Raw genomic sequence first — 15522 nt, 5'->3', positions numbered from 1 at the left:
AAAGAAAATGTTAATAATATAAATTAAACAAAAAAAAAAAAAAGAAAGAAAGAAAGAAAGAAAGAAAAACTATTCCATTGTACCTAGAAAAAAAATCTGAGAAAATAAACCTCAATATTAAAAGACTATGATCTAAGCCAGGTATGTTGGCACATTCCTTAATCTCAGTGACCCTGGAGGCTGAAGAAAGAGGATACCAAGTTCAAAGCCCGCCTCAGCATTAGCAAGACTCTGAGCAATTTAGGAAGACCTTGTCTTAAAATAAAAAATAAAAAGGGCTGGGGGATGTGGCTCAGTGGTTAAGTGCCCCTGGGGTCAGTCCCTGGTACCAAAAATAAAATCTAAAATGTATAATAAACACACAACCACATATATTTTGTTTCAATGGGTAAATAATGAAACATTATGTTCATACACATTGTTTTGTTTTTCCTCCACTAGAAAGTATACTCCTTGAGAGTATGAATTTCTTTTATTCCAGAATTTAAAAAAGCACCTGGCATGTAGCAAGTGCAGTCAACACAAGTGACACAATAGAATAGATGAGCATGATTTGAGAAGCCAGGTTTCCTGAGCTGTGAGACCTTGGTCAGGTTTCTAGCTCCACCATCATTGAGCTGTACATTTTTGAGCCATTTTGAACCTTTTTGAACCCTGGCCTCCTCATTTAAAAAGAGGGGATAATCCTCTTACCTCACAGGGAGGTTATGATCACGTATGCAGCTGCCTGTCCCCTACTGTGTGTGTTTCTCCACAGATGGGAGTTTCCTTCTCATCCTCCACCCTCTACTCCTGCCCTCCACACAAACTCCCTGGAGACCCAGCCCTGTTGCTGTCACATTCAGTGATGTCACAGCTCCCCTGCCTGGGAGCTCCAGCACCACTATCTGATGCTGGCTTGAGTGCTGTCTGAACTGCGAGGGGCAGGGCACAGACAGTGCCTGGCACCGGTCTTGCTCCTTCAGTCTTTGAGGCCTCACAGCGCCAGCATGAGTCCATCAGCAAAGGGGCCCAAGAACAAAGTGGTTTCCAAGGTCAGACTTTGGACTGGACCCTGGAGTTAGCCCCTAGAAGGGGCCTTAACAGAGTCCAGGCATACCAAGGACAGGGGCCTTCCAGCCTAGGGGGAAGGGAAGGTGAAGGATGAAGGGAGATCTAGAGAGTTAAAATGGTCTCCCCAGTTCTGCTCCCAAACCAGGGTGACAAAACTGCCAGTCTGGGGCTGATCAAACCACATTTGGTCAAATGGAGAGGCATAATGGAGGCATTCGGGGGACTCCTCCTGCACTAGCTGACTCTCTCTCTCTCCCCCTCCCTCAGATGCAAGATGAGAAACTACAAGACAAGATAAGTCAGCCTGTCTGCAAAACAATTGAGCGGAACCGACTTAAAATGGTGAGAGCTCATTTTGACCCCAGTTTAAGGGAGCCTGATTCCAGGTGCAGAGCTGCTTCTGCTTGCCAGGCCACATGCCCCAGAGGAGTCAGCAGACCCAGTCCTGAGCTGAGAATGACCCAGAGGCAGGGCACAGGAAGGCTATCCCAGGAGAGCTGAAGCTTCTGTTTCTCTGGTTTCTTGCCCCCAATAGGTATTAAGAAATTTGTCACTCTTGAAGCTACTCAAGAGCTCCAACCGCAGGATCCAAGAACTGCATAGCCTAGCAAGACGGTGTTGGAATTCAGTGCTCAGAGTTCCGAAGATGCTCCGTATTTCCTCTGGGTGAGCCCACGTTACCCTCACCGTGGACCCAATAGCTGTCGTTACTTGGAACAGGGGTGTGCTAAAGAAAATAGAGAATAGGTCTATTTAAAGAAAATAGAGAATAGGTCTATTTTTCTCAAAGGCTCTCTAAAACAGGGATTTATTATACCTGTTTTACTACTGATGGGGACTGAGACTCAAGAGATGAAGTGACTTAGCTCACTTAGCTGAACTGAAGAGTGGAAGAGCTAGGATTTGAAGTCATTCCTATCTGATATTGAAGCTATGGCCATAACACTGCTGTAGTCATTCAATTATGAACCTAAGCACCACCTGCAGCACTGAGTGGGTGGGGTCACTCTTCCTCTCCCTCCCATTAACCCAGCCCAGAGATTCACCTGCAGACTGGCCCCCGAAGTCTGAGGGTTAGTATATCTTGGTGAGGCTCAGTTTCCTCATAAGTCACATCAGAATATTAAGAAAGCTAATATTAGGTGCCTGTTAAGTACCTAACACCAGCTACTGTGCTAAGCACTACACAAGTATTTGCCCATTTAGTTTATTCTTCCCAAGAATCCTAATAGGTACACAGAATTATCTCAGCTTTACAAATAAAGCCAAGGTTAAATTTCTCACCCTAGTTCCATAGTGGGTAAGAGGAAGGAGCAGATTCTGAACCCTCATTTGTCTGACTCCAAAGCCGCTGCTCTACAAGCTACTCTGCTACTTCACTGCCTCATACTTAGCAGAAGTCTCATGAGGATTCTGGGCCTGACAGTGGGCCTCCAATTAACAGCATCCATTACATCACCAGTATTGCTGCTATCTCGAGCCTGCCTCTCCACATGGTTACAATGGGCTATGATAGGGTTTTACAGGGGGCCAGTCTATTAGACACCCTGGGGATTATGTCCTCCTCTGGGGTCCTCTGATTTGGCCTCCTAGATGCAGGCAACCAGGAAGTACAGAATCAGAAGCATCACAGTTTCCCAACTTCCTTTATTTATTATTTTGGTACTACGGATTGAACCTCCAGTCCCTTTAAATTTTTTTTTTTTTTTAGTTGTAGATGGACACAATACTTTTATTTTATTATTTTTATGTGGTGCTGAGCCCAATGCCTCACAGGTGCCAGGCAAGTGTCCTACCCCTGAGCCCCACTCCTTTTTATTTTTTTATTTTGAGACAGGGTCTCGCTAAATTGTTTGGGGCCTCCCTAAGTTGCTGAGGCTGGCCTTGAATTTTCAATTCCCTGCCTCAGCCTCCTCAGTAGCTAGAATTATAGGCATGTGCCACCATGCCTGCTTCCCAACTCTTTTTAAAGCAGTGGAACCTCTCCAATATCAATCCCCAGCCCGAACTATATTTTTGTTAGGGAATATCTTGCCCTCATCCTGCCCTCACCCTGGGGCAGTGAGGGCCTTGGAAACACCTCCTCAGAACCCTAATGTTTCTTGAGACATGATCTGAAAACAAAAAACAAAACAACAACAACAAAAACACACCCTCTGGACTGTTCACCCTCTCAACTGAAATCCAGAGGCAGGATCCTAACCTGGTGGTCGACGCACATCATGTATTCCTAGATGCTGTAACTACTTGTTGTGCCTTCTGCCTTCCCAGCCTCTCCCATCCCTCTGCCAATACATAACCACACCCTGTCACTAGGCACAGGCCTTTGGGTGATGGACAAGTTCCTTTTCGGCCCCTCTCTAGCTTTCTTTCTCAACAGGATCCCGAGTTGGCTGCATAGCAACCTCCTCAGGACAGGGCCAGGAAACCAGAGCCTGTCCTGCTCTGCTGACAGCCTTTTCTCTCTCTGCCAGAGACAGTGTCTGCAATGAAGTGAAAAAGAATAACGAAAAACTCCAGGACGCTAGATTCCTTGAGAAGACACTGGAGAATAAGAAAGAAGAGTCTACGGAGGAATCTAAGGAGACAAGGGCCGAAGACTGGAAGCCCGAGATAGCATCAGAGAAAAGGAACAAGGAAAAGGAGCCAACTGTAACAGTGCCACTAGATCAGGTGGAGCCTGAGGTCCCAAGGACATCGAGGAGTCAAGGCTTGAACACTGGAACAAGGAGGAAGCAACTATCTACTGGGAGCCGCAGAGTCATCTTCCTGAAAACCCACTACCACAGAAGTCCTATGGGGGACATGAAGCAGTTGGATACAGGTGGCCAGAATATCTGGTTTGAGGGGCTGCCCAGACGAATCCATCTCCCAGGGCCCCGCGTCATGTGCAGACCCTCTAGCCTGCGCTGGGTCAAGCGCTGCTGTACCCGCTTTTGCTCTGCATCACTTGAGGTGCCTATGTACCATTCATACAAGGTGGGTGTGACAGGGAGGTGCACACCCTGAGCCAGACGCAGAGCCCTAGAGTCAGTAGGCTCAGGATCCTAAGGTTTTTTAAATTTTTTGGTGTGGTACTGGGGATTAAATCCGGGGTGCTCTAACACAGAGCTACATCCCCAGCCCTTTATTTTTATTTGAGATGGAGTTAAGTTGCCCAGGCTGGACTGAAACTTGTGATCTCCTCCCTTAGTCTAAATTGCTGGGATTATAGGCATGCAGCACTGGGCCCAGCCTCAATCTTAATTTTTTTTTTTTTTTTTTTTTTTTTTTTTTTTTTTTTTGCGATGGGGTCTCACTGTTGCTCAGGCTGGTCTCAAACTCAATGGGCTCAAGCATTCCTCCTGCCTCAGCCTCCCAAGTGCTGGGCCTACAGGCATGTGCCACCATGCCCAGTTGGGATCCCAAGTCTTAAGGACAGTGACTGGCAGGGCTGGGAGGCTCTGTCTCTATTGCCAGAGAGGGGGAAGCCATTGACCAAGCCAAACATCAGGATAATGGCAGGACTTAGGTTTCTCAGAATGCAACTAGGGGCTCTGGGGAAAGAAAGACACTGAAAGTGTAGGCTCCAAGGTGGGTCATCTTGTTGCCAGGAGGCCTTGGGATGGCCTAGAATTGCTGTGGCTCTCAGTCTCATAGGGGTTTAAATGAACCAGTTTATGGAGGAACGTGGTCAGATTGGGCTTCGCTGCATCCCATCCCCAATCCTACCAAATCAACCCTCCATTTGTTTGATTTTTTTTATGCTTCAAATGAAATTTACTCTAAGTTCCTTAGCAAAATAATACTAAGAAAAAAGAGAAGAAAGTAAAAGGAAATAAAAAGAAAATAGGAAGAACACATTACTTCAATCCCTCCAAGGAATCAACGAGGCCCCATTGAAAGAAGGGGACCATTAGCTATGGCGGACCAGCTAAAGGAAGGCTTCCCCTTCAGCAAAACCAGCATCTCCAACTTATCCCTGTGCCCTCTTACCAAGCAACAGCGCCCTCTAGGGGCGATCTTAGCACCTAACACTGAGGTCTCTGTGCACGCAGGTGGAGTGACCCGATGGGAGCCTGATGTGTGAGGAAAGGGCGGAGATCGCGCAATCAGCTGGACCGGAGGGTTGGGCGGGCAAATTTGCGAGTCTAAAAATAAAATCTTCCACATGGCACCGAAAAATGCTGCCGCTGGCTCCACCAGTTCATGCGAGGTTGGGAGGATAGAGGAAAAAAGGCCCTTGGTGAAGGTGGCCAAGGGAGTGTGTGTCACGACTTCCGGATCCCCAAAGCCCAGCCCCAAGTTCCTAAGGTCAGTCTAGAGCTGGGGGTTGCACCCCTCCCCTCCCCCTCCCCTCGCCCTCCCCTCGCGAGTGGGTCTCCTGAGCGCAGCACTCTTCTCTATGAAGTCAGAGCAGGACATTTGCCGTGGGCTTCCTGGGCCCAAGGTGCCTCACAATGGCTCTGCAAGCTGGAGGAAACCTTGGCGCCCAGACAGAAAAAGGGACTTGCTCTGACTCACTCAGCTGGGAAGTGGCAGAAGGTGCAGAAAGAAGGCCTGGAAGTCACCGGGCAGTGAAGCAGTTCCAGCATCTAGTCCATAACAACCCTGATTATCAGTGCATTCGCGTCAAGAAAGGCTGGACCTCCATATATGGCCCACCTGGGTCACAACAGAAAACACCAGGTAGACAGGGAGTTGGCACCACATCTCTGCTGCTCCAGTGACATGGCAAGTCCGTCCTTGAATCCAAGCCGTGTGGAATCCATCTGGTGGGCGTCGCCCTCTGTTGATAGGAGCCAAAGGTTGGGGAAAGGGAAGCCCAGGGAGTTTTTTTTTTTCCTCCAAAAGCTATAATCCTCCATATTCCCAGGAGGCACACTATGCAGGGAGGGTGCCTCCCAGAGAGGACCACAGCCATCAAGAGGCGCAGAACCCTGCCGGGAGAAGACAGGGCAGTTCCCTTTGGAAAAGAGTGACCTATGGGAGGGCTCCCCCCTTAACCCCCTTGCTAGCGCCCCTCCTCTCAACAAGTGCTCAGCTGGGCGACTGGGTCTCCGTGGATCTGGAATCTGGGACCCGTGCCCCAGCCTGAACGGCTCAGCCTGAGTTGGCGCCTCTGTTGCAGGCTTCCTACCTCCCAATGAGATCTAAGCATAGCACCCCTTTACAGGGCATACCCCACCCCACCCTACCCCTGCAACTTCCCACGCAACCTCTTTTGGCTCAGCTTTACTCCAACCCATTCCATCAGTAGTCTGCACTTCTGTGCCCCGCGCCCACCATCAATCCCATCAACCTTGGAAAATAACCTTTACTCAATCTTCCTTCCCAGGCACCTGATCCATCAACCTCTGAATGAATTTTAGGATTGAGCTGCCATCAGTGGGCAGTCAGGGCACCATGCACCCAAACAGAAATTCCAAATCCTTTCTGCTCCTCCCCTTTCCCTACATAGCCTAGGGGACCTCAGGTGGAAGCCCAAGTGGGGAAATAGGGTGGACCTAGGCAAGACTGGCAACTTCCACTTTGCTCCACAGAAAGCAGTTGGTCCCCACCTGCCCAAGAAGAGCCACCCAGCACAGGGGAGCCTGTGTGCTGAGGGCGGGATCCAGCATGGCCAGGAGAGCAAAACCTGCAGGTCCTGGGGAAGAGTGACTCCCAGCAGCAGTGTACCTGCCAGCCTTACCCCCACCTCCCCTGGCGTTTATGCCTCTGACAACCTGCTTCTCACAATCCCACAGTTGGGATCTCCCCACCACAACCCTCTTATTTAACCACTTTAGTCTGAGGCTCTTCTGGGTTCTGTGAGATCCTGATTTGGGAAGGAAGATATCTCACAAATGGTTCCCAAACAGTTAACCCGGGCAGGAGGGGAAACTAAATTTTTGAATCTAAACTTATATTGATGTTTAATAAGTCACATGAGCTTTCAGAGACTATTTCATCTGTTTTTAAAATAGGGATACTAATATCCATTTCAGAGGGTCTTAAGTGGATCAGGCTTAGGTAGGTAAAGCCAGCTTGAATAGGTATTGACCAATACATGAAGCCAGGTATTGAACCAAATGTTTGGCCTCTCCCCAAACTTTCTCCCGGGCCCTTTACCATAATGAACCCTGAGGCTAGTACTGACCCTTTTTCTTGCTTTCAAGCATCTTGTCAGCTTTTAGAGAACTAGATGATTGTTAACAAGCCAAACTTATGTTCACATTCACAACATTTTGCTAAAGTGGCATCTGGATTCCAATACTGTCCCAATTATTTGGACCAGGTAAGTTCAAACAACTGAAATGTGAAGAGGATGAGGCCTTTGAGGCAGACATGGCTAGTTTGTGGGGTTTATTTTGTTTTGTTTTTTGCAGATGCAGATGGACAGCATGCCTTATTTTTAGGTGGTGCTGAGGATTGAACCCAGTGCCTCACATGTGCTAAGCAAGCACTCTGCCACTGAGCTACAGCTGCAGCCCCTGTTGGGGAAAGCTGTTTACTCCCTAATCTTCAAATGTTGCCTGCAAAATGCAGGGAATGGTGGTGCCTGTTTCATTAGATTAAACAGGAATATAAATTAACCACTTGCAGGGTATGGCACAAACAGCTCAATACTTGGTGATGGCACCTATATCACAGACAAGCCAGCCACCTATCTAACATTAGATAACACAGGCTCATAAGAAAGTCTTGTCCACTTATGTAAAATGGAGAGGTAAGCAATAGCCTACTAATTACAAATCCATGGATTCAACTGTAGTCCAAAATTACTTGGGGAAAAAGACAATACTGGGTTCATACAGAAAATGTACAGATCCTTCCCTATAGTATAACAACAATTTACATAACATTTACATTGTATTAGGAATTGTAAGTACTCTGGAGATGATTTAAAGTATACAACAGGAGGAATGTAGGTTATGTGCAAATAATATGGTATTTTCCCCTTTATTTTATTTTTATTTTTTTTACTGAGCCATTTTGTAAAAGAGATGAACATCTTCAGAATTTGATAACCTTGGGGATCCTAAAACCAATCTCCCATGGACACTGAGGGATGACTACAATTAACCCTCATTTTACAAATGAGGAAACTGAGGTAGTGTGAGAGGTTGGGTGTCTTACGCAAGATCTCACAGCTATTAATGAGGATTCCAGGACTTAACCCTGCACTCCACTGCTGCTCTTTAAAGTCTTCCAGCACTGGACCCTTATAACACCGACTTGCCCAGGCAGAGGCAGGACATGGCTTAGCTTCCTTGAGCAAGATGTGGCTTCTAAACCCTCAGGCTCTTCTGGCACCCTGAGTCCACCCCTACTCCTCCTGCTCTGGGTTCCCAGAAGCCCGCCCCAGAGTATCTGTGGTCCCTGTGCTACAGGTACAGGGAGATATTCCATACCTGATTGCTGACTGCTCTCCCCTCCAAAAGCCACCCTGATCTGGTAGTCAGAGGAAGGAGACCAAGAAACTCAACTTCTAGGACAGCCTGTTTGAGCTATGTACCACCAGAACTTAGGGACACCTGGAGCTTCCCACCAATCTCCACTCCCAGATATCTTTTGACTACCATCCTGGCTCCCATTTGACTCAGATTTGGACAGGGTTGCCTAGAGCAAGGGGTTAGAGGTGCCCTCTGAGCCAGACATCACTTTCTCCTTTCCCATCCTCCTTCAGAGTTATAAACTATTCTAAGCAATTATGCAACAGTCCACTTTTCTCTCTGAATGGTTAGAAAGTAGAAAGTCATGATTATCAACTTGAAATAGGAGGGAGATAGCTTTGTGACCTCGGTACTATCCTTTATAATTTGGAAATAAAGACATTTTCTACATTTCTAGAACCACTTGGGAAACTTCTGGCCATATTTAATATACTGCCTATCAGTTTTTTCTTAGAAAGTAATGTTTACAAAGCACTATTCATCCTTAGTATTTAAAACAATGGGATGGTGAGGTATGCTTATAAGGTGATTGTTTAACCAATCAAAATGATGCTTAATAATGTTACTACCAGAGCCCAAATCCTGATACTGCCAGCTCATAAAATGTAACCCTGTGTAAGTTCTCAACAGTCTCCTCATACATAAGATACAGATGATGGTATTTCCTACTTTAGAGGGTTGTTGGGAAGATTGAGAAAGGAGACATCGCCCTTAGCTCACTCCTGGATACCTATTAAGTACTTAATAGATTATTCAGATGACAAACATATCACTGCCTTGCTCAGTCCTCTGGAACTTAGTTCCAGAAATTGTTTTCTGTTACTTAGAATTGTAAAACTCTTTTAAGGTGACTTTTTTTTTTTTTTGGGGGGGGGGAAGGCCTAGGGATGGAACCCAGAGACTCACACCTTCCAGATGCTCTGCCACTGAGCTACATACCCAGTCATTTTTTTTTTCTTAAAATCTCATTAAGTTGGGGCTGGGGATGTGGCTCAAGCGGTAGCGTGCTCACCTGGCATGCATGCGGCCCGGGTTCGATCCTCAGCACCACATACCAACAAAGATGTTGTGTCCGCCGAGAACTAAGAAATAAATATTAAAAAAAAAATTCTCTCTCTCCTCTCTCACTCTCTCTTTAAAAAAAAATAAAATAAATCTCATTAAGTTGCCCAAGCTGGCCTTAAAAACTTGCAGTCCTTCTGCCTCAGCCTCCAGAGTAGCTGGGATTACAGGCATGTACCACTGTTGTCTGGCTTAAAGTCACATATTTTTGATCCCTGTCACTCAACTTGGTTACAATATTCTTGAGAGGGGGACTGGTTCTCCTGATTTGGGGCATTTTCCAAGTTAAAGTAGCACTCAAGAGACAAAGACATGTCATCACAGAAGATATGCAGAAAAAAAGTGGCACCAGTCCTCAAAGGAAATCCTAAAGAGGTGGTCCAACCATAGCGGCAGCAACAGCCACCACAGCTCATCAAGGGAGAGAGCTGCCACATGGGGTGTGTCTGAAGCCCTTCAAAAAGTTAGTCACATGCCTGTAGAATTTGTGGTCTCTAGGGGGAAATCCACCAACCCCTGGTCTGATCTCCTGGACCCTGCAGCCAGGATTACTATGCCCCAGTAACAAGCTGCTTCCATCCACTTTGGCCACAGCACTTTGAGTTCTCGAGCTGCCTCACTCTAGCACTTTCCCAGCTTCCACCCAAGCGTGTTTGCCTCTATAAGGTTTGGTTCCCTACACAAGGCTCAGAGCCAGGAGGCTAGAAAGGCTCCTAGAGAGACAAAACTTTTCTATGTAACTCTAACACTAAAAGCTAAACCCTGACAGCTTTCTTGGGCAAAATCCAGAGAAATCAAAGAACACTGATGGTTTCAGTGCAGAAGTGGTGTTGCTCTGTTAAACATGTTCAGAAATCAGCAGCAAGAGGGGGTGGAGGGAAGTCCCAAGAGTCATGGCAATTAACCAGAGGCATAGTAAAAGAGCTATAGGTGTGGGAGGTGGGGACATGGAGTGAGGCAGAGTTCCCTGCATGTTTCATATTTTAACCAATTGGAGGAATAACTTGAAGGTCCAGGAAAGGATAAGGTAACTTAACAATTCTTTGTAGATCCTTTGCCTAGCTATTCATCTATCTCAGTTCCAACCACGCATTACAAAGGAAGTACAGACGGAACCATGGAAAATACTGTATTTCTGTACACAGGAAGGAGAGCTGCAAGCCCCTCACAAGAAATTCTACCCCAAAGAAAAATCTTAGCAGCAAATTTTTATCTGCCTCAGCACTATCAGCATAGCCTGGGCTGGAAAGTTGGGCTTCCTAAAGCTGGGCACCCACCATGCCCTTCCCACCAGAGAATTCCAAATAATACAGGAAAAAGGAACTCTTGCCAGTACCGAGATCCAGTAGGAGCTTGGGAACCTGGTCATTCCTAGAGAGCAGGCAGTGACCCCAATATGAGGGTTAGACTGGAAGTGATGATGGGATTCTTCTCTGGGTCCTATGACCTGCTTTGAGGAAGGCTGGCATCAGGGTGGGGACCCAGGAGTGGGAACTTGAAGGAAATTAATCATGGGTTCTTGGGTGCACACATGTATGTGTGTAACAGGGCACAGGCTTTGCATTCTCCTTGCGCTTGATGTCTGGGTCTGCCGCCCTCTCCCTGACAGTAGCATAGTACTTTGCACTAGATCTCTTTCTGTGGCTATGGCTCCAGAAATCCGTTGCTCTAAAAAGAATCACTGTAGTTCCGCAACATGGCAAAGGTAATAGCTGTCCAGGGGTAAGACAGATGACTAGAAGAGTGGTTTGTTCCAATCAGATATCCTTGATTTTTTTTTTTCTTTTTTAAAACAATAGGCTGGTGACAGGTGTGATGGCTCAAGAATGACATGGTTCCAAATCTGATATGACCCTCAAGGAGGTCCCCTTCCTGACCTCCTAGATACCAAGGCTTCAGCAGACAGAGGCCATTCTTGCAGCTGTGATCCTGACTGCTACCTGCCTTCTTGACGGGACCTCACTATCTCTCCACCAACAGAGACTTCACATTTCCAGGGTTCCTCTCAGACCTGGGCTGGACCTCATCCAGAAGGTCTGACTAGCCCAAGTTGGGGAGCCCAAGTGCCAGTAGAGTGTCCAAAGGGCCCAATTCTAGACATTGGATTTAGGGGCTGAGTTGAGGGGGATCTCCTTGAGCTCCGTCCGCATGCACAGGTACTCCCCGATGACAGCCATGAGTGCAATGCACACGGCTTGGACCAGCCACCAGGTCAGCGCCGAGGGGAAACGGGAGCTGTAGAACCAGCAGCCCAGGAGGTGAAAGAAATGGACAGTGACAGTGAAATCCAGACACTGCTTCCCTCGCCGGATGAAGTACAGCAAGCCCAGGGCACTGTTGGGAGAGGACAGCAGTGAGTTGTCACTGGGTTGTCCTGGCCTTAGATTAGGTTATTTGGGGGATAGGGAAAAATTAGGATGGCAGCATAGTGGTCAGAAGCGAGCAAGGTTAAGTGTGAAGCAAGTGTTACAATATTAGATGCCTAAAGGAACCTGGTAGGTAACATCAAGAGTGAATCACACTAAATAGAAGAAAATAAAACTAGGAGATTGATGATAAATGGCAACTGTCAGAAGGAAGCTAGGGAATGGTGGTGCATCCTAAAACTATACATGTTCTAGCTTAATAGGAGACAAAAGCTACTTGCATTTAGGCAAACATTACCATACTAGAAGGGTAGCCTGCAATCCATCTTCCCATTATTCAAGAGAAGCCATAAATCTGCACTTTTATAAAACATACTGACATTCAACTAAGTGAAAAAATGTGTTAAACTTCATGTGTGGGCTGACCTCTGTATAAGCCAAACAGAAAATATGTGGGAGACAAATTTAGTTCAAAATTAGCCTAGCAGTATTCAAGTATTCCAGTGTAAGGTCAATAATAATAGCAACGTACAAGGCATCATTCTAAGTTTTTCCTGTGAATTAACTCACTTGATCCTTACAACTATGAGGCAGGCAATGTTATTAGCCCCTGAGGAAATGGGGCTTAGATAGATTTAACTTGCCCAAAGTGGTAAAGCTGAGATTCGGTCAAGTGAGTCTGCCTCTGAGCCTGAGATCTTGATCACTACACTAAACCACCTCTCAAGAGACTGGCAGTGGTCATGAGTGACCTTACACGTCACTGAGTCCAACTCCTTGTGTACAGATAAGGAGCCTGAGGCTCAGAGAGGAGGGAAGTAACTAGGCCAATGGCACAGGGACCAAGGATGGATAGATAGTTCTCCTGACTCCCAGTCTAACCCTCTCCTCACTTCATGCCATATCAGGAAAGTAATCTGAGATGGAAGCTATCATGCAGGCAGCACACATAGTGACAAGAGCTTTGCAACTAAGTCAAAACAGCAACAGAAGGAGTTCCCTGATAGAATTAATCCCAGAACTGATCTCTGCCACCCACTTCAGTCCACACTCCCTAGGAACAAGTGCCAGCATGTCTCATGTCCAAATTTAGGAAGTTAGTCCCAGTGCTAAGACCCCCAAAGCTGGATAATAAAACTGGTGATACTCACCAGGTGAGAGCGTTGAGGATGAAGGACATCATGGACAGCCGGCCTGGAGGGGTAGAAAAGCCCAGGATCTGAGGGGAATCACAAATGGAAATATGCTGGAGAAGTGACTTGGCAGAGCCCCAGGCTCTAGGATCCCAGCAGGCCTCCTAAGGCACAAGCATTCTTCCCAAAGCACACAAGGACAATGCCCACTTTGACTGGACTGTTCAACAGACTATTTCCAACAAGGTTCTTTTTTATACATCCATTATGGTACCTCATTTGATCTTCACAGTAGGCAAGAAAGGAATTACTATTCTTAGTTTACAGAGCAGTACATAAAAGCTCAAAGGAGTTAAATTGCCCAAAATGATACAATATATTGAAAAAGAGGTTCAGCAAACCATTGGCCCACAGGTGAAGCACCTGCTTTTGTAAATAAAGTTTTATGGAAACACAGTCCTCAGATATTCGCTTACTTATCATCTCTGGCTGCTTTTGCACTATGGTGGCAGAGCTGAGTAGTTGTAACCTAAAATATTTACTACCTCCCCATTTCCAAAAGGTTTGCTGACCCCTGACCTAGAACTCAGGCTGTGCACCTCAGTTGCTCTTCAACACAGCCTAAGATTTCCATGTGCCCTTCCTAGAATGAAGGCTCCTACAAGGTTACTACTTTGTGCCTGGTAGGTATGAACCTCTGCTACCCTTGACACACACTAATGAAGACCAAATATCTCTACCACACTTTCAGCTTACGGAGAAAGGCCCATGACATCCATTATCTCATATTATCCTTATAAAAACCTTGAGATTCATTCAGGTGAGTCTGCCCCTAAGCCTGAGACCTTGGTCACTATGCTAAAAGCCTCTGTTATTATTACTACATCTATCAGAATAATAAATTGCCCACAGGCTATGCAAAGAGTATGCATCAGGGGCAAGAACTCCGGCCAGGTCTCCTGGCTGAGCAAAGGTGATGACCTGTGTTCATTACCATACACCAATAGCTGCTTCTCAGATGCAGCCTCCTTTACTTTATAAAGTACTTATTTCTAAGCTCCTCTGGGCTTCATAACGTTTTACTGAGAGTGACATGGTCGGACTATTCTGCCCACTTTCCGGAAAACAAAAAGGCTCTAAAAAGTGAAGCAAGTTCCCCAAGTTCCCAGAGCTGACATGTCTGGGCCTAGATTGGACTCTTAAGTACAGGATCTCTGTACTGAAATTCATGCTCTCCGATAACAGTTTCATGATTTTGCAGACATGAAAGCAAGTTCAGAGAGGTAACACTGGCCCCACGTCACACAGCAAGTAAAGTGGAACTTAAATGGAAGCTATGACCCAAAGGCTAGGCAGTTTCCACTGAAACCCCAAGAATGCCTTTTCATCCACTCCTCTCCCCAGGATGGGCTCTGAGAATCTGGATTCAGAGACTCAGGGAGGAGACCCATAGAGTGGCCTGGGACGCAGGCCTATTTACGATGCTATCCAGGCCCTTTCCTTTCACTCTCTGCCTGTCGTCTGTCATTCCATGTCACCTATGAGGCAGCTGAGACTTTGAAGGGTAAAAGCCCTTCCCGAGGGCCACGACGCGGGAACGCGGTCCACAGAGCTACTCGGTGTGGCGAGACCCCACCCGCGCCGCCCGGGGACCCTACCTCGGCGTCGAACATCTGGTCCAGCGAGGGGCTGCTTCGCACTAGCGCGTCCACCAGCGCCAGCCACAGGCCCAGCGAGCCGTAATAGACAGTCTGCATGAGGACGATCTGCGACAGGATCAGCAACGGGTCCCACACGTAGCTGCGGAACTGGCCCGCCATGCCGGCCCTCCGGCCCGGCCGCCGCCCGCGCCTCTGTCAGCACCGCCGCGCCATGGGCCCCGGGCCGCCCCGCCACCTGCGGGGACACACGCCGGGCCTCAGCCGGCAGGCCGTCGCCCTGGCAACGCCGCCGGGCCTGGAGGAGGGACTGGGACCCAGGGGCGAGCCCATTCCGGGAGTTGGGGGGAGGGCGGGGCGGACAGACCCATTCCCAGAGTGAGGGGAGGTCCTGCCCACGCCGGCCGCTCGGCCTCCGCCGCACACACACTCTTCTGGGGTTCACTCACCGGTGACGGACTCAAGGATGAAGCATCCGCGCGTGGCGTGGCCTCATCCGCCGGTTCCCAAAACCCGACTGACAGACAGAACCATGGAGGAGAGGCCCTACGGCCTAGAGAGGCAAAGACCCAGCGACCCGAAGGGCTGTAGATGCTGCGTGGGAAGGAAGCGTTTCCGGGGATGACGGCGGAGAGGGCCGGACTAAGAGTGCGCAGGCGCAGTATGTGCAACCTTTCCCGAAACCACCTAGAGGGTAAAGGCAGCCAGGAAAAGAGCGGGGCACATGCGCAGAAGGAAGGATGAAGGCGAATGGAAGTGAGGCACCCAAGCTGTGGAGCTTGCGTGCCCTCTTGAGGGGAAGCTAGAGAAAAAGGAGAGCGACTGGGGAAAGGGA

General features: G+C 47.8%; 2 protein-coding genes across 2 annotated transcripts; one reads left to right on the top strand and one right to left on the bottom strand.

The window, feature by feature from the left end:
* Positions 1-279: 279 nt before the first annotated feature.
* On the top strand, positions 280-5572 carry TP53TG5 (TP53 target 5). The gene is made up of 4 exons (XM_081291443.1): positions 280-1395; positions 1589-1719; positions 2087-2126; positions 3418-5572. The coding sequence occupies exons 1-4, from the start codon at positions 1246-1248 to the stop codon at positions 4060-4062; spliced, it is 966 nt and encodes a 321-aa protein (XP_081147569.1). The 5' UTR covers positions 280-1245; the 3' UTR covers positions 4063-5572.
* A 5072-nt stretch (positions 5573-10644) lies between these two features.
* Positions 10645-15282, bottom strand: SYS1 (SYS1 golgi trafficking protein). Its single transcript, XM_081291771.1, has 4 exons — positions 15137-15282; positions 14688-14925; positions 13048-13115; positions 10645-11864 (listed from the first exon to the last, which is right to left on the bottom strand). Exons 2-4 carry the CDS (start codon positions 14847-14849, stop codon positions 11624-11626), a joined length of 471 nt encoding a protein of 156 aa, XP_081147897.1. The 5' UTR covers positions 14850-14925; positions 15137-15282; the 3' UTR covers positions 10645-11623.
* Between the last annotated feature and the right edge of the window lie 240 nt (positions 15283-15522).

The sequence above is a fragment of the Spermophilus citellus genome (assembly GCF_964194105.1).
Source record: "Spermophilus citellus genome assembly, chromosome: 4".
Lineage (NCBI taxonomy): Eukaryota > Metazoa > Chordata > Mammalia > Rodentia > Sciuridae > Spermophilus > Spermophilus citellus.
Note: the sequence above shows the minus strand (reverse complement) of the source record. Positions and strands in the feature narration are given on the sequence as shown.